The sequence below is a fragment of the Carettochelys insculpta genome, chromosome 22 (genome assembly GCF_033958435.1).
Source record: "Carettochelys insculpta isolate YL-2023 chromosome 22, ASM3395843v1, whole genome shotgun sequence".
NCBI lineage: Eukaryota > Metazoa > Chordata > Testudines > Carettochelyidae > Carettochelys > Carettochelys insculpta.
This window is the reverse complement of record NC_134158.1, coordinates 8,268,375-8,295,120: the sequence shown is the minus strand read 5'-3', so window position 1 is coordinate 8,295,120 and position 26,746 is coordinate 8,268,375. Positions and strand designations below refer to the sequence as shown.

The following is a 26,746-nucleotide window of genomic DNA, read 5'->3' as shown; positions in this document are numbered from 1 at the left end:
ACAACTCCCCCCAGTTTGCTGGAACCAGGAAACAAGCCCTGCTCCCCACAACCCTTTGCTGGGCTGGGCACAAGAGCCCTGGTTCCCCTAACAACACCTCTCTGAGCTCAGAGTGTGGCCCAGATACCCCTCTTCCCTCCAAGCTCCTGCACCAAGCCCATTTCTTGTGGTTGAGCTAGAAGGTGAGAACGGTTTTTGAGTGGCCCCATCATCTCTTGCAGTTGGGGCTCAGGTCACGGCTTTCAGATCCCGTCTGACTCCCCCAGATCAGCTGTGTTCCCTCCCCAGGTAACAATTATTTACATCGGGTTTGTTCTGAAACAAAAGCGGTTTTATTAAGTATAAAAGCAGGATCTCCACAGTTGCAAGTGACAACAGACAAATCAAAGTAAGCAATTAAGCAAATAAAAGCAAAGCACACCAGTTAAGCCCAATGCACTATGAAATTTTAGTTAAAAATCTTAATTTCTCAACTAGTTCTTTTTTCAGGTAAAGTCCTTTTCAGGCCAGAAATGTCTTTTCTGACCTAGGTCTTTGTAGGACCAACCGTAGTCCAGGAGGACTTTTCACAGATCATTGTCTGACATACAGGGGCATTAAGTTCCTTAAGTGCCATTAATAGCCCTCACTTAGCTAGATGTCTAGATTAGGAAACAGGTTTATGCTTCGTATTTCTAATTCGGCTACAGGAATGATGCATGTGCATGAGTAGTGATACATTTCAGTGGGTTACCAGCTCTTCGGTGATACCTTACCTGCTGAATATTGCAGAAAGCGTATTTGATTTAGGCATATTCCCACAAAGAATATGAGGTGCAATGACACACCAATGGTTTAGAAAGAAGATGTACCAACTCCATGGGCCCATAGGGGCACTAGTCCCCAGAGGGAAACACCTGCCACAGATGTTTGGCAGCATCCATATTGACAGGATGTATCAACCCCGCACTAGCCAGGAGGGTGGGGGCCAGGCTTGCTGGGTGGAAAAGGCCCTTCCCCCACAGCTCTGCTGGGCATTCTCCAACTGCAGCCCAAGTATAAAGGCTGGGGAGGCCAGTCAGTCGGGGCTGGCCGCCAGGGGAGAAGGAGCTCCTGCTCGAACTTGGGAACAGCAGCTGCCCAAGGAGCAACAGCAGCCTGAGGAGGAGCAGCCAGAGCCAGGACGGCACGTCTCGCCTGGAACAGGGTAGGAAGTAGCCCAGGGCAGGGAGCCGGGAGGTCTCCTGAGAGCTTAGCATGTTTTGGTGGGAATCCCTGCTTAGCTGGTGGTCAGGGAAACATGCCCAACACTGACAGGGCCCTGGGCTGGAGCCCAATGGAGCAAGAGGGCCCAAGCTCCCCCACTGCCACCCCATGACCCAAGGGAAGGGGGAGCAGTGACCTGTCAATACGGACTAGGCCACTGAGGCCTGATGAGGCCACTGGGCCTGACAGAGGGGATATGGACTAGGCCACTGGGGCCTGAGGGCAGCGTGAAAGTCCTCAGAAGAGGCATGGGGCTGGTGGCACACCATATTAAATGAAATAGCGTAACTTATCTGGACTTACTGCTCTACTATGGAGCAGCCCTCAGGGTATTTCTTCACTTTGCAGAAGATTTCTGGGTCAATCTTCCAGGGTTCAATTTTGAGCGCCTGCGAGGGACATGAGAAACCAAATATCTGCAGTCGGCAGTCAACCCCTCGATAGTGTGAGGAGTAAGGGAGGTCGATGTGAGAGTTTCTCCCATTGATCTCCCTCTTTGAGGACGGCCAGATAAGTCAATTGTAGATACGTCGAGTCTAGTGACACAATTTCCATAGCTAGAATTGCGTATCTACAATTCATAGAATCATAGAATTCTAGGACTGGAGGGGACCTTGAGAGGTCATCATGGCAGGACCAAGTACTGTCTAAACCATCCCTGATAGACATCTATCTAACCTCTTCTTAAATATCTCCAGAGATGGAGATTCCACAACCTCCCAAGGCAATTTATTCCAGTGTTTGACCACCCTAACAGTTCGGAACGTTTTCTTAGTTTTTTAGGAACAATTGACTTTAATATCTAGTGTAGACCTGGCCTAAGGGTTCTGTGCATTTGTTTGTTGCCTAAATGCCCATGAGCTAATTAAAGTTCAGCTTTTGGAACCGACTCCACCAGTTCCTGCTCCTGCTCTTGTTGGTTTTGCTGATCCTGAGGCTCATGTTGCCCCAGAGGCAGCTCACTCTCCTTGTGGATGTTCCTTGCTGCTCTCACCGCAGATTTCATTGCCGTGTCAATCCAGCCATGAGGCTGCGCCGTATGTTCTCCTGCAAAGTGGACCCTCCCTTCCTTCTGAAACAGAGGCCCCGAATAGTCTACAAACTGATAGGGGGTAAATGAGGCATAGGCCCCCATGGAGTGTTTGTCCAGGTTCCACCTCTGTATCACATATTTATCACAAATGAACCGGAGATAGTCTTTAGATTCCCCATGGATTTCTGCCAGGTCCTCCAGTACCACATCAATGCACTTCTCATCAGTCAGGGGAACGAAGAAATTGGCGTCGTCGTTCCATGTGTAGGAAGCCACAATCACCCCCAGCCCGCTAGAGAAGTTGTGGTTGGGATAGTAGATGAATCGGGAAGGGTGATCCGTGACGGACGGCCCACCTCGAATCCCGTGCTTCTCCCAGAACTTTTCAGTGCAGGCCAAGGCAACCTTGGTGGCAGAGGAATAGTGAATGGAGCGCAGAGCATGGGTCTTGTTGGCAGACATGGATGGCATAAATTTGATGTGTCTGGTGGCTTTGGCTGTGGCTGTGACGAGGACATAGTCAGCCATCACTAAGGAGGGGCTCAGTGTGTTGGGTCTACGGTAATACACTCTGACCTTGTCACCACTGGATAGTATCTGTTCTACTGTGCAGTTCAGCTGGACTACTCCAGGCATAGATTGGTAGAAGGCCAGGGGCAACTGGTCAAATCCCCCTGTGATCTCATCAAAACTGAAAGAAACAAGAAGTGATGGGTGAAAGGATGACATAAGTAGCAATAACCATGATTGCTTTTAGGAATAATGATGGAGTGGGCCTCCTTTATACTAGGAGCTGTATCTAAGGCTATTCTACACTGACCTGGAATATCAACTCACTCAGGATCGATCTTCCAGGGTCACTAACTCGGAAAAGTGATCCACTCAGGGTGAATTTTCTGGGGTTCAATTTCAAGCATCTGGTAGGGACCACTCTCAGGGGTCACAATTGAATTTGCATGAAACAAGTTTCTTAGTGGATTAGAACTAGTCGGCAATTTTGTTTATTTTAACTCAGTAACTTACTTTGATCTGACTGCTTTCACTTCTGACCACTGAAATCCTACTTTTAGTAAGAATATAAGAACATAAGAACAGCCAGACTGGATCAGACCAAAAGTCCACCTAGCCCAGAATTCTGTCTTCTGATAGTGGCCAAAGCCAGGTGCCCCAGAGGGAGTGAACAGAACAAGTAGTTATTGAGTGATCCCTCTGCCATCATCTATTTCCAGCCTCTGACAAAGAGAGGCCAGAGACACCATTCCTACCCAGCCTGGCTAATAGCCACTGAAGGACCTAACTTCCATGAATTTATCTAGCTCTCTTTTGAACCCTGTTAAAGTCTTGGTCTTCACACCCTTCTCCTCTAGCAAGAAGTTCCACCGGCCTACTATGTGCTGTGTGAAGAAAAACTCTTTTCTTTAAAAAAAAAAAAAAAAGCGATGATCTGAAGAAGTGGGTCTGTCCCACGAAAGCTTGTCCCTTAATGAATTATTTTGTTAGTCTTTAAAGTGCTACTGGACTGCTGTTTTGTTTTGACAGAATATAGACTAACATGGCCACCTCTCTGTCACTCTTTTCTTAGTTTTCAACCTGTTGCCCATTAATTTCATTTGGTGACCCCTAGTTTTTACGTGATGTTATTCACTTTTTCCGTACCGGTCATGACTTTATAGACCGCTATCATTCCCCAGTCCTCTTCTTTACCCTCTTCTAACCCTAACCCTTCTCTAATACTTGGCAAAAACGCTTGTTTATTATCAAGCCAAGCGTAAATAACTGTTATTTTTCGGTGCACAGAGTGCAAACGTGCTGCATATCTGTCTTTCATTGATGAAGTGGCAGAACTTCTGAACTTTCCCTGTGTGAAGCTTTTACACAGGGCAAGTCAAGTTTATTTGAGGGTTTTGGTCCCTTTTGGGGGGTTGGTCTCCTGGGTGGTGAGACCACTGAACTGAGCCCCTCTGGAGTGGAGCTGATTCAGTGTGTGCATTGCTCCACGGAGGGGATGCTAACCCCTACACTGTGCCTTGGTTGAGGGGAGACCAGAGCGCCTGGCCCAACAGGACAGGGTGTGGGGAGCCCCAGACAGATGGTGGGAAGGCGTCAGTGGCATGATCAGAACATCAGGACTACATCTATGTTACAGTGATCCTTTAAAAGAAGATCTTCTGGAAGATCTCTTCTGAAAAAAAACCAACCTGCTTTTCGATAGAGAGCGACCACACAGCCCCCGACTCATTTGAAAGAAAGGGCTGAGGATTGAAAAATCTAGTGCCATGAGGACGGCTCTTTTGAAAGAAGGGCCCGTGGAGCATCTACACATGTTTTTTCCAAAAGAATCTTTCAGAAAGACGAGCTCTTCCTCATCTGGGAGAGGAGTAGAGCCACAGGAAAAAGTGCCACATCCTTCAGATTGAACGAGTGCATTGTGTGGGTGGACGCTCCCTGGGGTTTTTCAAAAGAGCCCTAGCTTTTTCAAAAAAAAATCACTAGTGTAGATGTAGCCCAGGGGATAAACCCACGGGGACTTCTGTGGCACCCTGTCACCCTTGAAATTAGGTACATACGTTTCTCACCCTTTATCATGAGAGAAGATGTCAAACTCCATGAGAGAGTTAAGAAAGGACATGTAGAATCCAGAATCCTCATTCAACAAGTCACCGATCATCTGCACTGCCCCTGGGCTTAACTTCCCTTCTTTAATCAGATACTCCTGGAAGGGGAGGAAAGCAGGTCAAACGTTTTTCTCCCTTGAGGTGCAAGAAGGACATATATGCAGCAAACAAAGGGTGTAGAAGCATCACTGGGAAAAGGTCTGACTTCTGTGAGGGAGAAGATAAAGGGTTATTTTAAAGTTTTGTATCATGGTGCTACTGACCATTTTTGGCCTCAGCTATGGCCAACATTCAAGGCCTTGCCAGTTCAGTTCTATTGAAAGTCTTCCATTGCCAGACTAAGGCTACGTCTACACTTACCTTGAAGATTGATGGCTGCTACACAATTTTTGGTACACCAATTGCATACCAAAAACTGACTTTGCAGGCGTCAACATCTGCGCCTGTCTTCGTGACAGAAGGCTGATGGGAACACTCCTCCTGTCTACCTTTCTTAATCCCAGGTGGCTCAAGAGGAGTTCTGGTGTCACCATTGACCCAGGAATGCACCATTTTGCACATGCATGAAATGGCACCCTGGAAGATCAACCCAGATCAGTTGTTCTTCTACTGGAAGTGTAGATGTAGCCTGAGGAGGCAAGTAAGGTCTTTCTCTGGTGCAATCCTAATGATTTAAAAATGGGCACCAAGTCCCATGTCCCTGAACCCAGGAGAAACAATCAACAGGAGACAATGTCTTGGCTCATAATTCCAAATCCGCCTTTCCAGAAAATACTACGACCAAAAGGAGCTCTCTCTGGTTTTCCTCCTGGGGCCATCTTCACTACTGACACCCTCAGTTTTCCGAGCTCTCTCCCCTGCTCACACACAGACATAGTTGCAAACAAATCAGAGGTGGGGAAAGTACCCAAAAAGTTACATGAGTAAAGTGCAGCTGCTAGGGGAGGAATGTACAGAAGTCCAAGTTACTAGTGTCTGATTTTCATGGGCATTAACAAAAGACCAGCTTATAGTACCTGCCACCACTTTCATGGTAAAGCTCTGCCTCTTTGTTTTGTGACAAACCCCTCATCAGTTCCTTGAGGGTTCTGCACTTCCAGGCAGCTTCTTATGTACCTCAGGGACTCAGAGGCCCCTTTTGTTACCCAGGGACTTCCCAAAAGCCAGGGTCTCCCATTACCGCACCAGTTTCATCACATGCCAGTCCTAACCAGGGCTGGAGTAGGTCCCTCTCCACCAGTCTCAACTGCTCTGGCTTCGTCCCAGTTGGGCACCCCGCCAGGGGAAAGGGTGGTGGGGGCGGAGTCCAGTCCCACCCACTGACCTGGATCCTGGCCCAGGGACTCTAGGGAAGGAGGAAGCTGGTGGGGCTTTTGCCCCTGCCCCATGGCAGCAACCCTTCCCTGGGCTTCTTCACCCACTATTTCCCTCTGGTATCATCCCCTCTGTACCTTGTTGCAGGGGTTGCTCTGCCCTGCTCTCAGCACCTCCAGCCTCTTTCTCTCTCGGCATCACTCCACCACCCCTCCTGTTGCCTGGTGAAAGCCTTTTATAGGGATCCTGGAGGCCTTAATTGGCTGCAGGTGCTCTGATTATGGCCCCTTGCTGGCTGACTTCGGATGCACCCCGGCTGCCTCTCCAGCCTGCAGGCCTGCGCCCTCTGGGAACTTAGGAGGGGAACGAAAAGGAATTCATGCAGTACCCCAAATGTTCCCCCTCCATCAGGCACTCGCCAGCCACAAAAATCTGAGGCGTAACAATCTCTGGACATCGTACTGTCGACACAAGTGCAGGCTAAGCCACGTCTGTCGACAGAGAGGGCTTTGTTGCTTCTGTTGACAAAAATCTAGTGTAGACATAGCTGTCTCCTCGAGCTGGAAGGAACTTTGAGGGGTCTGTTTTTAGCTCAGTGGATAAAACACTAGCCTTGTAAATGCACAGCTGTCAGTTCAGCCCAAGAAGGGGGCCTTTCAAGAGTCTGGGGCAAATAGATTTAAGCGTGTGGACGTTTAATGCTTTAAGTTTGTGGACGTTCCCTGGGTTGTGTCGACAGAAGGCCCCTTCTGTCGGCAAACTCTAGCGTAGACCCAGCCTGGGACACCACGCATCCCTGTCCGCTGTGTTTCCTGTTGGCCATTTTGCCAATAGAGCGGCTGCGCAGTCTGGCCACGCTCTGTCCACCAAGCGGATGGCTCTTTCATCTGCTTTGCGATCTGTCGACTGAAGTTTTGTCACAAGATCTCTTCCGATCCAAACTTCTGCAGACAGATCCCTGTGGTCTAGACATAGCTTCAGTAATGGATTTAAAAACAGCCGGGCTTCTACAAGAGAACTACAAGATTACAGAGGGAGACATTTGAATTAGAATTAATTTACAGATTCAATGCTTGGCCTAGGGCCGAACAGAGAATTTAACTACCTTATTTATTACAAGGGCAAGTTCCCCACCTTTGATATTCGTGGGAATCAGACACAACCTTCTTAATCTGCTTCATTTACTAGGCCTACTAGAGATAGCTAAACCTTTTTAAATTCCCTCTCCCCACCTTTTTACATCCCTACTCTGTTAAGCCTGGATTCCATTTTTCTTCTCCATTCTTTCTCCTGGGTTTCACCCACAAAAGCCCATGACTCAATAAATTTGCTAACACGGCAACCCCTCTGAGATGTTTTGGATTGAGAGATACTCAAAGGCTCACATCCATTACCTTGGTGGAAAAGGAATCATACTGGGCCAGCAACTTTTTACATCCTGGTCTCTGGAGCAGATCTACCACCTGTGTGGGAACCAGGAATAGAAACATTCAGGGACAGAACTTCAAATATGTTCACAGAAACAGTGGATCACGTTCTGGTTTTCTCTCTAATTAGCTAGATAGGCCTGGCCTTCCTCGCCATGATATCTGCAGCGTTCACAATCACCGAAGGAGTTAAGTCCCAGTAATTCTCCCTTGAGGTAGGGAACAATCCACCCCTTTTTATGTTAAAAGGTGGGATTTAATCACAGGTTCACAGTTTAGGAAAGAAAAACAAGTGTGATGCAAAAGTTCATAAAACGCCAACAAAGATGATGAGGGGTTTGGAGTAGCTGCAATATAAGGAGATGAAATAGACAGTGACTTTTCAGCTTAGAAAAGAGAAGACTAAGGGGGGTTATGAGAGAGGTCTCCCAACCTTATGAGGATTCTCACCCACAACCACAGTCTATACTGCAGGAGCACCGGTCCTGGGACTTTTCCTTGCAACAAAGCCCATTGCCAGCTTTGTCCACGTATCTATTCTGGAGATACCCTCACTGGACCTAACCAGGTTAGTCACAGAATCACGGGCACGTTCTCATATTCCTCAACTAACATCATATGCCATATCATCATGTGCCAACAATGCCCAGATGCTTTGTATATTGGACAGACTTCAAACCTCTTAGACAAAGAGTTAATGGGCACAAAACAGACATAAAAACACTCCTGATCCACTAACCTGTCAGCTGGCATTTTATTGGAGTGGGCCATTCTGTTAATGACTTAAAAGTCTGCGTCTTACTGAAGAGGAATTTCTACAAAAGTCTGGAAAGAGAGGCTGCTGAACTCTCTTTGCATTCAAATTTGACACATTAACATGTGGTTTGAGCCGGGATGGGAATTTTCTAGGTCTTTATAGGGGCTCTTTTGCGTACTTGGCTTAATCTAATTCTTGACTCTTCCCCCACCTTCTGCCCCTCTAATCTCTGATTTGCTCACCTTGATCATTTTTTTCTGATTTGTCAACCTTGATTACTACTTTTGGTTCTCTGTGCCTTAAATATTGAGTCTGTTCTGGTCTGGCTGTGGGCTGAAGAAGTGGGTCTGTCCCATGAAAGCTCATCACCTAATAAGTTATTTTGTTAGTCTTTAAAGTGCTACTTAACTGCTTTTTTGTTTTGAATAAGGAAAAGTGATTGACTTTTTCCCATAACACAAGAACTAGGGGTCACCAAATGACAGGAACAGGCAACCGGTTAAACATAAATGAAAGAATCATAGACCAATAGACCTGGAAGAGACCTAAAAACGCCATCGAGTCCAGCCCCCTGCCATAGGCAGGACCAAACCCATCAGATCAGCCCAGTCAAGGCTTTGTCAAGGTGAGACTTAAACACCTCCAGGGATGGAGGCTCCACTACTCCCCTGGGTGGACCATTCCAATGCTTCACCACCCTCCTAATGAAAAAGTTTTTCCTAATTTTCAACCTGGACCTTCCAAACCGCAACTTCCCACGGTGCATCTTCACAATATTTCTTCATACAACACACAGGCAACCTGTGGAACTCCTCGCCAGAGGAGGTTGTGAAGACCAGGATTTTAAGGGTTCAAAAAAGAGCTAGATACATTCATGGAGGTTAGGTCCTTCAATGGCTGTTAGTCAGGCTGGGTAGGAATGGTGTCCCTGGCCTCTGTTTGTCAGAAGCTGGAAATGGATGACAGGAGATGGCTAAGTTGGTGTTTACCTGTTCTGCTTACTCCCTCCAGGGCATCTGGCACTGGCCAAAGTTGGGAGACAGGATCCTGGGCTAGACGAACCTTTGGTCTGACTCAGTCTGGCTGCTCTTATGTTAAGTTCTTATGCCAAGTACCCACAGATCCCAGTTGATCACATGAGTTACCAGTGAAAGTAAAACTAAGAGACAGATCATCTGCCCTGGTATATCCCCTTCAGGCCACTACAAGGGGAATGTTAGTTATTTGCAAGCAGCTGTCTACAATTCCCCAGATGCAGGATGTATTCTGGGATGGAATGGTGGTGAGCCCTATGTTCCCTGTACGCTGTGCACTCAGGAAAAATTCAAACGATTAGCAGAGCTCCCACAGCGAGGTTTGATGTGTCTATGGGTGGTGTACATTCCCAAAAAACAAAATTATTCCACACCTGCATGGTAAAAATCTGCACCTGGATGGAAAAGATTAGAGGGAACATTGTTGATGAGAAAGGATGCGTTGGGGAAAGTAAGGGAAAGACCAGCACATACTATAGAAAAAGAGACCCACACACTGCAGCACGTGGAGGCCATTTCTCAGAATCAGCCCTGGTCAGTTATTTTCTTTATACAATCCACCAAGAAACATACCTTTGCCAGAATGCCTTTATAAAGTTCATCGGCTGATTTGCCTCTTTCTGAAGGTGCTAGAGTGTAATTCAAAATATCCGGGTCCTTTTTGACAGCCCCAGCTCTTTTCCGGATGCCATTAACCAAATACCAGGCGTTGTCGTCACTCTCAGAGAACTTGTTTAGCTTTAGGTGAAATTGCTTAATGAATTCACGAACGATTCTGCAAAAGAAAGAAAGGGGCGAGAAAGGGGAAAGGAGAGAGTCAACGGTAAGCAAATAAATTACACATTCTACTGGCTATACAAATAATAATGTGGTACATTTGTTATTTATATCATTCCCATACTGAGACAACATCTACACCACCCTCGAAAATCGACCTGCTCAGGGTCAATCTTCCGGAATTGGATTTCTCACGTCTGGTATGGATACATGAAATCAACCTATCAGGGATCGGCATCAAACCCCATACTCCTTGCAAGCTGCGAGGCATAAGGGAGGTCGAAAGGAGAAACTCTCCAGTCACCCTTCCCCAGTATGGACAGCCGTTAGCCGAGTGCAGATATGTTGATTTTAGCTACGCAATTGCCGTAGCTAATATAGCATCTCAGTGGTCAACTTATTTTGCCTAGTGCAGACAGAGCCTGAGCGTTCCTGAATCTAACATTATGAATGCTGTAGAGATAGATAGATAGATGTGTATGAGGATAGATAGATAGATGGGTAGATTTACGTGTATGAAAATAGATAGATAGATTTGTGTGTATGAGGATAGATACATACATAGATAGATGTGCATGAGGATAGATAGATTGATTTGTGTGTATGAGGATAGATAGATAGATAGATGTGTATGAGGATAGATAGATTTGTGTGTATGAGGATAGCTAGACAGATAAATAGATTTGTGTGTGCGAGGATAGATAGATGGATAGATTTATGTGTATGAGAATAGATAGATTTGTGTTTATGAGGATGGATGGATAGAGAGCTAGATTTATGGGTGAGCATAGATAGATTGATTTGTGTGTATGAGAATAGATAGATAGATAGATTTGTGTGTATGAGGATAGATAGATAGGTAGATTTGTGTGTATGAGGATAGATGGATAGATTTATGTGTATGAGAATCGATAGATAGGTAGATTTGTGTGCATGAGGATAGATACATAGATAGATAGATGTGCATGAGGATAGATAGATAAATTTGTGTGTATGAGGATAGATAGATAGATAGACCATAGCTCTGATCTAAACTGATGTTTGATCCATCGACCACAAGGGGACTACTTGATACACAGCAGCTGATGGCTTCACATATTCACTACATATGTTGTACGCCATATTTCTAATTTCAGCTGCAGGAATGACGCGTGCACAAGAGTCGGCAATGCACTGTCAGTGGGCTACCAGCTCTCTGATGATAGGTTACCTGCTGTATTTTGCAGAAAGCGTATTTGATTTAGGCATATTTCCATAAAGAATATGAGGGGCAATGACGCACCAATGGTCTAGAAAGAGGACAGAACTAGATATGTTGTATGCCAGGGAGCGAGCAACCCCCAGCACGAGTGCCAAGAGTGGCACAAGAGCCGATTTGCATCAGCATGTGGGTAGGAGCTCAGCCCTGTTCCTCCTCCGCCATGCAGCCAGGAGCGGGCTCAAAGCCTGTGGATTAACAAAAGACCAGCTAATGCGACCGATCGCCACTTTCGTGGTACCGCTCTGCCTCTTCGTTTCTGTATTAACACAGCTGTCATCAGTAGGACTATTAAGCTGTGTCTACATGTGCACGCGACTTCGAAGTAGCGGCACTAACATCGAAATAGCGCCTACACGCGGCTACACGCGCCGGGCACTATTTCGAAGTTAACTTCGACGTTAGGCGGCGAGACGTCGAAGTCGCTAACCTCATGAGGGGATCGGAATAGCGCCCTACTTCGACGTTCAACGTTCAACGTCGAAGTAGGGACCGTGTAGACGATCCGCGTCCCGCAACGTCGAAATTGTGGGGTCCTCCATGGCAGCCATCAGCTGGGGGGTTGAGAGACGCTGTCTCTCCAGCCCGTGCGGGGCTCTATGGTCACCGTGTGCAGCAGCCCTTAGCCCAGGGCTTCTGGCTGCTGCTGCTGCAGCGGGGGATTCATGCTGCATGCACAGGGTCTGCAACTCGTTGTCGGCTCTGTGGATCTTGTGCTGTTTAGTGCAAGTGTGTCTGGGAGGGGCCCTTTAAGGGAGCGGCTTGCTGTTGAGTGCGCCCTGTGACCCTGTCTGCAGCTGTTCCTGGCACCCTTATTTCAATGTGTGCTACTTTGGCGTGTAGACGTTCCCTCGCTGCACCTATTTCGATGTGGTGCTGCGCAACGTCGATGTTGAACATCGACGTTGCCAGCCCTGGAGGACGTGTAGACGTTATTCATCGAAATAGCCTATTTCGATGTCGCCACATCGAAATAGGCTACTTCGATGTAGGCTTCACGTGTAGACGTAGCCTTAGTGACTTTAAAAAGTATCACCGGCACTCAGCTGGTACAGAGAGGTCAAAAGCTCGAATTTCTGCACTCTGCCTCGGAAAGGTTGCTGACCACTGTAGTATGTAATTACCCCATCTGGTTGTTCTGCTGCCTAATTGTCGTCTCCATTCATGGACGTTTCCTCAGATGTTAGGGTGTCTTAAAGGTGCTGTTGTTTGAGTTGGATTGTTTTTATGAAGCTTTTGTATTATATATATATATGGATAAAAAAATATGGAGATACACATCTTGTGGCGCTAGAAGGGACCTCAGGAGGTGAGCAAGTCCAGTCCCCTGCCCTCTTGGCAGGACCAAGCAACACCTCTTTTTTTTTGAAAAAAAAACAAAAAAGAAAGCAACTATTTGCCCCACATCCCTAAATTGCCCTCTGATGGGCTGAACTCACAATCCTGGGTTTAGCAGACTAGCATGCAAACCGCTGAGCCTTCCCTCTGACTAAGGCGCGCTAGTTGAGACTCTGTTCTCGTCTTGTTCTTACACTTCCCCGCAAAACGATTAGGTGCAGTGTTTTCTGAAACAATGCCACTCACTTTCAATCACTTGCACTAGCAAAGAGCCCATGTCTACTGTGGGCAGTGTTCCCTGTAAGCTGAGCACATGGGCAGCCATCCAGGAGAGATTCAGCTGACTGGCAGAGCACCCACGGTTGGCAGTGTGGGTTTCTAAGGGTGGTGCACCTCTGCCCAGGCCTTGGGTCACATGGCAAAATTTATTCTGCCCGTGGATGGAAAGAATTAGAGGGAACCCTGATTGTGTGGCTTTCTTTTGTCTCAGGGTCAGAGATAACTCCCGGGAATGCAGACAAGAATTTTTCCATTGTTTTCATGGATGTTCACCCAGGGACTCGCAAGCTGAAAGTTCCATCCTAGGGCTGGGACCCTGAAAATGCTTATTGGTGAGTGTCTTGTGCAGTTCTGGTCATAATCCCACCCAGGTCAGTGAGACTAGTGATGGAAAGACACATTGCATCCACCAACAGGTTCTTGTTGGGTGACCGATCTCACCCTTAACCATGAGAATCCAGCAGAGGGCTAAAAATATGATCAGGGCCTGGACCACTTGACCTACGAGGAGAGGCTGAGGGATTTGCGCATAAGGGGTGATTTGATAGCAGCCTTCAGCTTCCTCCAGCGGCCTCTAAGGAGGATGGAGAGAGCCCGTCGATGGACGGCAGAACAAAGAACAACAGTCTCAAGTTACAGGGGGGAGGCCTAGGTTAGATATTGAGAAAAACTCTTTCCCCAGGAGGCGGGTGAAGCACTGGACTATGTTACCTAGAGAGGTGGTGGAATCTCCATCATAGAGTCCTAGGGCTGGAAGGGACCTCAGGAGGTCATCTAGTCCAGACCCAGCTTCAAGCAGGATCAACCCCATCTAAGTCATCCCAGCCAGCTTGACAAAGTCATCCCAAGTCCCAGCTTGATCAAGCCCTGACTGGGATGATTTAGTAGGGGTTGATCCTGCTTTGGGCAGGGGGCTGGGCTCGATGACCTTCTGAGGTCCCTTCCAGCCCTTGGATTCTAGGATTCTATGAAGAACTCAACTGTCCCTTTCCCGAACAACTTCCACGGCCCAGGAGCGAAAACTTGTATTACCTGTGGGGTTTCGGCAGACGCATGGCTCCCAGTTCCACGTACCATTCTGGTGCCTCCTCTCGATAGGTCCTGATTCGTCCTCCCACCTGGCTGCTGATTTCCAGAATGGTAACCTAGGAACAAGCATCAGGACAGCATTTCCAGGCACTTAGGTGGGCCCCACACAGTTTTAGGAGCAAAAAAACCCCCAAAACTAATAAAACCATGGTGATTAAAATTAGGCAACTGAATCTCCAGTCAGGCACCTAAATAAGTCTTCTGACAGCTCTGTCCCAACCCCTTCCTAACTCGATCACCAGATGTGGGAGAGGTGAACTTCTAAGGCGCCCCACGTTGACTGAACTGCAGCCAGTGCAGATTATTGATGCTATCTCAGCGTGCGACTGAAAAGCTGAAAACAAACTTGAGTTTTGTCAACAAAACTCGCAGCACGTCCACGCTAAAAATGCGTTCTGTCGACAGCCTTCTGCCTCTCCCCTACGAGGCAGAACGCCTATCCCAACAGACTCCGTCAACAAAAAAAGCCGTGTGGATGCTCCAGGAGGACCTCGGTTGACTTCTGGGCTCCTGGGTCACCGGGCAGCCTTGTTTGCTGAGCTTCCAGTTGGCCTTTTTGTGGAAAAAGCGGTGGGTAATCTGGCCATTCTCTGTCAACAGACCGAACTGACAGAGCCATCCGCTTTCGTGAGTGGCCGCCATCTGTCAACAGAAGTAGTAACTTCTGTCAGCAGGTCGCTCTCGTGTTGACATAGCCAATCAGAAATGCTCAAGCCAGCGTTGACTCCCAGCCTTGCTCTGACCTCTCCCCAGGTGCAGAATTACCTTGTGACCAGCGTCTCTGAGCAGTTTGGCAGCTGTGAGTCCACTTATCCCCGCCCCGACAATGACCACCTCTGCTGGGTGTGCAGCCTTTCCGAGCCCCTTTTCGGCAATCTTCACCAGCTCCTCGTAGTCGCGGTCATGGAGGCAGTGGTCTGGATCGTCAGCAAGACTCTCAGCTTGTAGGACAGCCACAAGGACAAACAGCTGGGAAAGCACTGGGGACATATGGGCGAAGAGAAATGAAGGGCAGTTAATGAATGTGGCAGTCAGTGAAGCCAACTCATTCTCTCCAAGCTAGGTGGTATGCAGAGAATCGTAGAACACTAGAACTGGAAGAGACCTCAGGACGTCATTGAGTGCAGGCCCCTGCCCTCATGGCAGAACCAAACATCATCTAGATCTTCCCTGATAGGTGTCTGTCTAACCTGCTCTTAAATATCTCCAGCGATGGAGATTCCACCACCTCCCCAGGCAATTTATTCCAGTGTTTATCCCACTTGACAAGTCAGGCAGTTCTTCCTAATGTCCAACCTAAACCTCCCTTGCTGTAATTTAAGCCCATTGCTCCTTGTCCTGTCCTCAGAGGCCCAGGAGAACAATTTTTCTTCCTCCTTCTTGTAACCCTTTTTGAGGTATTTGAAAACTGCTATCCTGTCCCCTCTGAGTCTTCTCTTTGCTAAACTAAACACACCCAGTTCTTTCAGTCTTCCCTCATTGCTCATGTTCTTTAGACCATTCATCGTTCTTGTTGCTCTTCTCTGGACCTACTCCAACCTGTCCACATCTTTCGTGAAATGTGCTGCCCAGAACTGGACACAACACTCCAACCGAGGCTTAATCGATGCAGAGCAGAGCAGAACAACTTCTCATGTCTTGCTCACAACCCTCCTGTTAATGCAGCCCAGAATCATGTTTGCTTTTTCTGCAACAACCTCACACTGTTGACTCATTCAGCTTGTGGTCCCCTATCACCCCTTTCTGATTAATTTCTGTCCAAAAACCTATGTTGTGGCTTCCTTCTTCATTTAATGAAGTGTACAGAACAGCTAGAATTGGCTTTGATGCAGGGCGGGGAAGCCTGTGAACAGTTTGAAGGACTAACACAATAAATTCAGAAGCTGACAGTATATACCCGAGGTTAGCAAATGGCTGTTAAAAGGCTTCACTACCACTTGAGTGGCTCTTTCAGAGGTTAGATGGGTTGCGAATAGCTCTGGAACGCTTATTCTCTTTTAACGACATCCTTTCCAGAGGAAGCAGAGCCACAGAACGGGGTCGGAAGAGGTGGATGTTCTGTGGCTCTGCTTCCTTTGGAAAGGGTCTAGTGTACTTCAGAGTGAAAAAGCCATCCAGAATTTGCTGTGTGAGTCGACAGGACCCGAGTTCAGAAAGTGTTTTAAAACTATTTCATTAGTTTGTTGCTGAAGATTGTGAAAGCACATAAGAGAGTCACCCCCCAAACTGTTCACGGACCCCCAATCACCCCCCAGCTGTTTGCAGGAACCCCTCTCCCATCAAAGCCACTATGTATGCTTTGTTCAATGCAAAAGGAAACCACACCATTGCCTTTCGGCCAGCCACTCATCCCATGATGGGAAGACATCTTATATATTATTTTTGCTGTGTCCGGCCATCTGTCTGTCCAGGCAAGGTTCTACCATGTTCCCTACCCTACACCGTGCCAGCTCCACTCCCTCCTCCCCCTGGCCAGCATAGGGCCTGGCCCAGCCCCCCGACCGAGGCCCCCCTCCACTGTGCCAGCCCCCCAACAGAGCCCCCTGAAGCCCTGGGCCAGCCTCAGCCCCTCTCCCAACCAGTGCAGGGCCTGGCCCAGCCCCCCAACAGAACCCCTGCACCATGCCAGCCCAGCCCCCCAACAGAGGCCCCCCAACATTGTGCCCCTTTCTCAACCAGTGCAAAGCCTGGTCCAGCCCTGCCCTCCCCCACACCCGAGCATCCCCTGGCGCTGTGCCAGCCCCAGGCCCAGCTCCTCCCCCAGACAGCACAGGGCCCAGACATCCCCCTATAGATCTCATCCCCCGGCCAGCGCAGGGCACGGCCCATACCCTTTGTATGTCTATGACAACAAGTTTCTTTCTAGCCCTTTCTTCCACAGAAAGACCAAGCCCTGAGCCGAATTTAAAAATAAAAATTCATTATAGCTTTGCAATTTATTTAAAACTTATTTTCTATGCTCAATTTTTATTGATTTTTTTTTCTCATGGACCCCCTGCAATATCCTCACGGCCTCCCAGGGGGTCCGTGGATGCTAGGTTGGGAACCTCTGGTATAGACGGGCCCAATGCTACATCTACACTCGGAACTAACTTCAGACTTCACGTCACATCGTAGTAGCCAGCAGAGAGTCTGCACGCGTTTTCCCTTACTTCAAAGTTCTCACTCCGGTCCCAGGAACAGAGTAACCCCCTACTTCAAAGTTTAATTTGAAGTTAGTTTTGTGGTATAGACACAGCCTTATTGCGCTAGCTTTCTGAGAACAGAATGGCATCGGAAGCATGGGGTGGGGAGAGGGGTATCCCTAGGATCTAGGGCAGGAGAAGCTATCTTCCCGCTGCTCAAACCACTGTGGGTACCCTCAGATTTTCAGCTCTTGCGGGGGGATGGTCTCTCTTTTGAATCATGCCTGTTGTGCTGCACGCAATGAAGGGCAGCGACCTGGGCAGGGTTCCCTCTAATTTTTATTATCCATGCGTGGAATAAATTTTGTGTGCACCAGACGCGCACCACCAATAGACATACCTGCTGCCAGTTGTGAGCCTTTAGGGATAGTGTCTCATTCAGCTGAGCAGCACCTGAATCTCTCCAGGGCCGCCACCCATGCGCTCAGCTTACAGGAAACGTTGAAACTGGAAGCATGTGTTTCTCGTGGCAGTACACATCTGCCTTGGTGCACACGATAAAATTTATTCCACACATGAATGGAAAATATATGCAGGAACTTTGCGGTCTACCACACAGGGTGGTGACAGCCTACTAGGAGAAACTCAGATACATAACTAAGCGCATAGGTCAGTACCACACGACTTGCCCTAGGGACAGGGTAGCAACCTGGAGAAAGGATGCAAATGTACCCTGAAATAGCAACTCCACTGCTAAACACTGCATTCAAACTAGTAGTGCTATTTCCAGTGCGGTAGTCCAGTTCCAGAACCACAACAAGGGATAGAAACAGAGAGGAAGCCGTGCTAGTGTATACACTCTCAAAACAAAAAGCAGTCAAGTAGCCCTTTAAGGACTAGCAAAATAGTTTATTAGATGAGCTTTCATGGGACAGACCCACTAGGGATAGTGGAAACTTCAAAATAGCCACTTATTTCAAACTTTGGTGCCGAGTGGAGGGCACCACATTTGAAATAAATTAACTCGCATTGCGCAGATTGTGGAAGGTATTTCAAGTTTCAGCTACAGTATAGCCATAGCCTAACTAGCTTCAAACAGACTTTAAATCCAGTTTGAAGCTTTCAAATACATCTTCCCAGGGTGGGCAAGATGGTAGTGAAGGGTACCACTTAGCATCTGTAAGAAGGAATAGTAAAGACATGTAAATAAAACTTGAAAGCACAGTGACAGGGATTTTTAAAAGTGCTCCACTTTGACTTAACTTTGCTCCCCTTAAAATCACTGAATCCCCACATTGCTAAGAGGTTTAATGCACAGACAGAAACTCCTCCAGCCTCTGTGGAGCATCCCCCACCTGTGATGGCACCTCAGGGCTGGAGCAACCCCCTACTCACAGTGGGCAGGGGTCCAGCCCCTCCAGGTTAACCAATTAAACATTAACATCCCTGATGGTTACTGTGCTTTTACTCCTTTTAGCTATTTTGGAAATACTGGCGATTGGACCTCTCTGTGCTTGCGGAAGAAATGTGGTTTTCTAGCAGAGCGAAAAGCAGGGCCAGTAGCACTTTAACGACTCATGAAATAATTTATTAGTCTTTAAAGTGCTACTGGCCCTGCTTTTTTGTTTTGATAACGTATAGACTAGCACGGCTCCCTCTCTGTTAGTTTTCTAGAAACGACCTGGGAAAGAGCAGGGTAGATCACATCCCCTTCCAAACAATCCTTTGAAACATAAGGGCTACGTCTACACGTGCACCCAACTTCGAAATAGCTTATTTCGATGTTGCGACATCGAAATAGGCTATTTCGATGAATAACGTCTACACGTCCTCCAGGGCTGGCAACGTCGATGTTCAACTTCGACGTTGCTCAGCCCAACATCGAAATAGGCGCAGCGAGGGAACGTCTACACGCCAAAGTAGCACACATCGAAATAAGGGAGCCAGGCACAGCTGCAGACAGGGTCACGGGGCGGACTCAACAGCAAGTCGCTCCCTTAAAGGGCCCCTCCCAGACACACTTTCATTAAACAGTGCAAGATACACAGAGCCGACAACTAGTTGCAGACCCTGTATATGCAGCACGGACCCCCAGCTGCAGCAGCAGCAGCCAGAAGCCCTGGGCTAAGGGCTGCTGCCCACGGTGACCACAGAGCCCCGCAAGGGCTGGAGAGAGAGTATCTCTCAACCCCCCAGCTGATGGCCGCCATGGAGGACCCCGCTATTTCGATGTTGCGGGACGCGGATCGTCTACACGTCCCTACTTCGATGTTGAATGTCGAAGTAGGGCGCTATTCCCATCCCCTCATGGGGTTAGCGACTTCGACGTCTCGCCGCCTAACGTCGATTTCAACTTCGAAATAGCGCCCAACACGTGTAGACGTGACGGGCGCTATTTCGAAGTTACTGCCGCTACTTCGAAGTAGCGTGCACGTGTAGACGCAGCTAAAGAGATTCATTGGCTGTTTTCCAAGACGAGAACTATAGATTGCAGAGTGTTCAGTTTCAGGTGGAAGTTATTACCCAAAGAAGCATGGAATAAGATTTTTTTTTCTCTTCCCTGCTCACAAAGAGGAACCAGCATCATTCAAGAAACTAAACAATATCAGTAATTTCTTGTGGACAACGTGACTTGCTTTAAACCAGTTGTTCTTAACCTAGGGTGCATGCACCCCCTGGGGGTGCGTGATGCCCTTTCTGGGGGTCTGAGACATGCCAGATTTTTTTAGAAGGTAAATCATCAAAAACGCAAATTAAGCTCAGGCACCTAGGTACAAAGACTTTGTTTCATCAAACCTGCGTATTTATCAACATCATACTTTTTTTTGACGATTACTGTAATATACAAACAAGCAATTTATTGTTAAGCTTTTGAGCTAATTGTACAGAAATTCTCTTGCTACAAAATACAGCCGTACCGCCATGTTGCAAAGTATATTTCTTGATTCATGCGCAGGTGATGATGGGGCAACGCAGCAGTTTTGTTTGAATTCAGTTAGCCGCTAACCGCTAGCACATTAGGTCCAGTTTACTGCCACAGCAAAATGCTGCAAGATCTCTGGCTAGTACTTGCAAATTTTTGGATGCCTGCTGTACTGTTATTTGTGGTGAGTAATAACATACAACTATTTTACGTATATTTAATGTGCATTTAAAAGTGTACAGGCCCCCGTCTCCCTTTTTGATCGGGGTGCGGGCACATATTTTGAGAACCAAAGGGGTGCAGGCTGCAGTAAAGGTTAAGAACCCCTGCTTTAAACTCTGATCCCACAAGCCTGAGGGCAAATTTACGCTAGGGGACAAAGTCAATTTCAGATACACAATACTAGCTATGCCAATAGCTTAGCTAGAGTGTATCAGAATCGGCTTTCTTCACTAGTGCAGTCCGGGGCTTGGAAGTCTCATGTTGACGTGATAGTGTGTGGTACAGGGGTCATTGCCCAAACCCAGAGAGGTCATTTTTGCCACGTCTTAACAGACTTGGTAAAATCGAACTCCAGAAGATGGATCTTCCTGCAGTTGGGCGTCCCATAGGTCTAGATCACCCTTGAGTCACCTGAGCAGTCATACAGCGTAGTAGGGATGGCTAGCTTGGGGGATTGATTATTTGCCTGTTAAACTCAGGGTTGTGAGCTTGCCCCTTGAGGAGGTCATTTAGGGGCCTCAAGCAAATAGAATTTCCTTAAAAAAAAGTGTTAGGAATGGTGCTTGGCTCTGCCGAGAGGGCAGGAACCCAACCTCCTGAGATCCCTTCCAGTTTTATGAGATGTTCATCTCCACATATTATTATTGCAAGTATTGGAACAATGTCCCAGTTTTAGGTGGTGTGGAACTCCACAGTGGGTCATTGGATGTCAGCATCTCAAAGGGTTACACAGTGTGATCGCCAACTGATGCATTCTGTGTCCTGGTCTATGCTTACACAGCAGAGCTATTTGGATATACCGAGGTACTCTGCATCTAAGAAACACACCCAGGATTTCAAAATAGCAGATGAGCTATCTCAGCATCCCTTGTTGCAGGATGAGTAAGGGATGCCTTGAAATAGCGCCGTATTTCACCATTTGGGGCTGCCTAAACAATGCCAAATGCCGAAATAGCCTATTTTGAAATTAACCCAAAATAGGATAGGCGATTTGTGTTACGTGAATTGTGTGTCTTATTTTGCCTTAAGGGCACTGTGTAAACACAGCCTAGAGTCTGACCCTGCTGCCACAGAAGTTAAAGGCAAAATTCCCATTTCTTTCAACTCAGGGTCAGGCCCTTAGCCTGACCAAATTTTCCCATAAGATACCCCCCAAGAAGGCATGACCCAAGACTCGTGGGCTACGTCTACAGCACAGTGATCTTTCGAAAGAAGTTCTCCTGGGAGATCTCTTCTTTCTAATGAGCGCGTCCACATACAAGAAAGCGGATCGAAAGACCAATCCGCCCTTTTGATAAACAGCACGCACACGGCTTCTGCTCTTTGGAAAGAATGGAACCAGGATCCAAAAATCCAGCTCCACGAGGCGTGCTCTTTCGAAAGAAGGGCCTACACATGCTTGCTTTCGAAAGGAGGTGCTCTTCCTGATCCTGGAGCGGCAGAAAGCTCCCAGAAGAAGAGCTGCGTTCTTTTGATTTCAGATCAAAAGAGCACTTTTTGTGTGTAGATGCAAGGCCTGTTCTTTTGAAAAAGGGCCGGATTTTCCGAAAGAACTTGCTAGTGTAGACATAGCCATGAAAATTAGTGAGCGTCAGCTCCAAGGTAAACCTGGAAAGAACAGAGGCAGGACCGTGAAAAAGAAAGCTGGAGATATCTTCATCTAAAAAAGGAGTCGGGGGGAAAAAAGACCCTAAGAATGGCCACACTGGGTCAGACCAATGGTCCATCAAGCCCAATGACCTGTCTTCCAACAGCAGCCAACGTCAGGCACCCCAGAAGGAATGAACAGAACAGGGAGTCATCACGGCATCCGTCTCATCACCCATTCCTAGTTCTGAGATAACAAAGCCAAGGGACACCATCCCTGTCCCACCTGGCTAATAGCCCCAGACGGAGCTATCATCCATTATCTCCTCTAGTTCTCTTTTTCTGAGCCCAGTTATAATAAGAGGTTAAAAGAGAGAGAAACAGACAGATGGGAAAATGAGAAAGCAGCCGAAGAAGGACAAACATAACATTTCCCACCGCCCAAACAACTCCACCAGTGCCGCAATGTCACTTACAGAACCAGTCCATGTTTCCACGAACAGAGCTCATCCTCCCTCCAATGACGCTCTGCTTTTATAGCCCAACCAGCCAGCCTCAGAAAAAAAAGTCCTTCAAAAATCCCCACCAGCCGGTATGTTCCAAATTCTGGGGAAAATGAACAGCCAGTCTGAGGCAATGCTGAATCTCTTCCTGTCCCACCCTTTGGTCAGGAGGCACCCACTGAGTGGAACAGATGCTGTATTTATTCTGGGAAGTCCCCCATGCCTACTTCTGTCCTTTGGCCAAACCTTTATGGGTTTTTCTGCTGATTGCCCCCTGAAATCTGGGGACAACTGTGCAAGGCCCAGGAGAAACTAGATGACGTTTTGGTGGAGATCTATGCCACACTCTAACACACAGTCCTGTAGCACTTTAAAGACTAACAAAAGAATGTATTAGGCCCTGAGCTTTCATGGGACAGACCCACTTCTTCGGATTTATCTTCCAGATCTTCAAGAAGGCCTGTGGCACCTTATGTAGTTATGAGAGGCTTTGTGTACAACTAAAAGCTGAGGACAACAGTCAATGCTTTGTTAACACACAGCCAAGCTAAAGGCCTCAAGCCTGAACAGCAACAGGTTAAAGCAAAAACTGAGCTAGGTAGATTCTGCCCATGGGAATGCAGCAAGGGACAGAGCTGATAAGTCACAGGGCCTAAACACACCCAGAGCCAGGCACTTAGTGATACACGTAAACACATTCTGCTTGGTACCACACACGCCCCATCCCCTCCCCATAGATAACAGCTTAGCAACAGGTACGTTCCAACCCAAGTTCAGGGACAGGTCGTAATGACAGCAGGATGGAGAGTGTTGTTTTGATGGTACCACCATTATCCCCCAAGTTAATGGATAGGTCTAGTTACATTAAGGGGTGTCGGTGTATTACAATGGGGGGAGGCAGGTTGTACCTGGATAGTAACTTGTTTAGACCTGTGTATAAAAGTGTGTGTAATGGGCTGGGTCGAGTGACCTAGGGGATGATGGAGTCCCCTTGCCATCAATTAAGTCGCGTCCATTGTCATGGCGTAGGCATGTACCGGTGTCAACTGTTGAGTCATGTTGTAAGCTCACGAGAGTGTTGGAGACCATACGTCAATGACAATAAACTTGGTTCCAGTGCCTTCAGACCTCGCCTAATTTGTGACTGTTGGGGCCTCTCGGAGGTCTGCAGTGTCAGCTAACTGCAGGGTCTACACCGCTGTCCAAAGAGAGCACACACATGTGGTTAACAGTCAAGGGAGTGGAGTGGATTGGACGTCCAAGCACCATTTTAGCAGAAATGCCCAACCACACCTTATAGACTAACAGATATTTTGGAGCATCAGCTTTGGTGGGCAAAGACCCGCTGCATCAGATGCATGAGTTGTGGGTGGCGGGGTTCAGAGGAGGGTTTAAAGAGGGGGTCTCAGTCAAGGGGAGGGCCAGAGTTGACAAGGTCTGTTCAGTCAGGGAAGATGTGACCCATTATCAGCAGTTACTGTGGAGTTGTGAACATCAAGAGAGGAGAAATCAAGTCAGCTCAATCAGGGAACTCCACAGTAACTGCTGATAATGGGTCACATCCTCCCTGACTGAACAGACCTTGTCAACTCTGGCCCTCCCCTTTACCGAGAGCCCCTCTTTAAACCCTCCTCTGAACCCCCGCCCCCAACTCATGCATCTGACGAAGCAGGTCTTTGCCCATGAACACTGATGCTCCAAAATATCTGTTAGTCTATAAGGTGCCCCAGGACGTCTTGTTGTCTTTGACGATACAGACTAACTCAGCGACTCCACTGATACTTTTCAGATCTTCAGAATTTCCAGAGCTGCAGAAGTGGGTCTGTCCCACAAAAGCTCATCACCCAATAAACTATTCTAATAACAGAGAGGGAGCTGTGCTAGTCTATGCACTATCAAAACAAAAAGCAGTCAAGTAGCACTTTAAAGACTAGCAAAATAGTTTATTAGGTGAGCTTTCGTGGGACAGACCCACAGCCAGACAACTCTCCAACACCACATTTTACAGACCTCTCTCTGCTGATCCCACTTTGGAATTCCAAAGGAAATTACAACAACTACTGAAGGAACTCCCTGCTGCTACTCGGGACCTCATTAACTCCGACACACTATCTGAGCCGCAGCCTGGATTATTCTATTTACTTCCCAAAATCCACAATCCTGGAATCCCTGGACGCCCTATCATTTCAGGTATTGGCACCCTTACCACCGGACTATCCAGTTACGTGGACTCCCTCCTCAAACCCTATGCCACCAACGCTCCCACCTATATCCGAGATACCACCGACTTCCTGAGGAAATTACAAAACATCGGAAAAGTTCCTGATAACGCCATACTTGCCACAATGGATGTAGAGGCTCTGTAAGCTAATATTCCACATAAAGACGGATTACAAGCAATCAGGAATACCATCCCTGGTGCCACCACAGCCAATCTGGTGTCTGACCTCTGTAACTTTGTTCTCACACACAATCATTTCCGTTTTGGGGACAATTTATACCTCCAGATTAGTGGAACTGCTATGGGCACCCGCATGGCCCCACAATATGCTAATATATTTATGGCTGACCTGGAACAACGATTCCTCAGCTCTCGTCCCCTATTACCACTCCTCTACTTAAGATCCATTGATGACATCTTTATGATTTGGACCCATGGTACAGAGGCTCTAGAAGAATTCCACAGAGACTTTAACAATCTACACCCCACCATCAACTTATGCCTCGATTACAACATGCAAGAGATACATTTCCTGGACACTACAGTACTAATCAAGGACGCCCTGATCAGCACCACACTGTACCGAAAACCTACTGATCACTATACTTATCTACACCCTTCTAGTTTCCATCCTGCACACATGACTAGATCCATTGTTTACAGTCAAGCTCTTAGGTACAATCGCATTTGCTCTGATCCAACTGACAGAGACCAAAAACTACAAGAACTTTGCCAAATATTCATAAACCTGAATTACCCACCAGGAGAAGTGAAAAAACAAATCGACAGGGCCAGACGCATACCCAGAAACCAGCTACTCCAAGATCGGCCCAAAAAAGCCAAGAACAGAACACCACTGGTCATCACCTACAGCCCCCAACTCAGACCACTGCAATGAATTATTAAAGACCTACAACCGATTCTTAATCAGGATGCTACACTCCAGAAGGCCCTGGGTGACATGCCTGTTCTCTGCTACAGACAACCTCCCAACCTCATGAGGATCCTTACTAACAGCCACAGTTTGTACCCCAGGAACACCAGTCCTACAACAAAGCCTGCTGCCAGCTTTGTCCACATATCTTCTCTGGAAATACCATCACTGGACCTAACCAGGTTACTCACAGAATCATGGGCACTTTCTCATGCTCCTCTACTGACATCATATATGCCATCATGTGCCAACAATGCCCAGATGCTTTGTATGTTGGACAGACTTCTAACTCCCTTAGACAAAGGGTCAACGGGCACAAAACAGACATCAAAACACTCCAGATCCACAAACCAGTTAGTCAACATTTTAATGGACTAGGGCATTCTGTCAATGACCTAAAGGTATGTGAGTTACTGAAGAGAAATTATCGCTCTGTTTTAGAAAGAGAAGTGGACGAACTGACTTTTATATTCAAATTTGGCACATCAACACATGGTTTAAATCATGATGGGAACTTTCAGAGTCACTATAGGGGCTCCTCTGCATACTTGGCTCAATCTAATTCTTGATCTTCCCCCCCACCCCTCCACTCTCTGATTTGCTCACCTTGATTATCTTTTTCTGATTTGTCCTCCTTGCTTACTGTTTTTTGGTTCTCTGTGTCTTAAATATTGAGTCTGTTCTGGTCTGGCTCTGGGTGGGTCTGTCCCACGAAAGCTCACCTAATAAACTATTTTGCTAGTCTTTAAAGTGCTACTTGACTGCTTTTTGTTTTGATAATAAACTATTCTGTGAGTCTTTAAAGTGCTGCAGGGCTGCTTTCTGCTTTTGCGAAGATACAGACTAACATGGCGCCTTCCCTCCCGGTTCATCCTGCAAACAGTTAAATAGTCCTCTCCTTGTCTTCCCTGGCAATGCCAATCAATGGCCTCTCCCCGCTCCAGCTAGGACCTCTCTTTGGAAGGTTAAGCCCTTCCACCTCCGGGTGAGCAGGCAGAGCCAGATTGCTGGCAGCCCCAGCCACAGGATCCCCAGGAGGTGGGGAGAGGAAAACCAGCACTCCCA

At 47.4% G+C, this 26,746-nt stretch overlaps 1 protein-coding gene across 1 annotated transcript; it reads right to left on the bottom strand.

Annotated features, from left to right (window-relative positions):
• Positions 1 to 2,110: 2,110 nt before the first annotated feature.
• On the bottom strand, positions 2,111 to 15,156 carry LOC142024667 (L-amino-acid oxidase-like). The gene is made up of 6 exons (XM_075016823.1): positions 14,932 to 15,156; positions 14,110 to 14,222; positions 9,999 to 10,200; positions 7,602 to 7,670; positions 4,855 to 4,991; positions 2,111 to 2,969 (listed from the first exon to the last, which is right to left on the bottom strand). The coding sequence occupies exons 1-6, from the start codon at positions 15,154 to 15,156 to the stop codon at positions 2,111 to 2,113; spliced, it is 1,605 nt and encodes a 534-aa protein (XP_074872924.1).
• Between the last annotated feature and the right edge of the window lie 11,590 nt (positions 15,157 to 26,746).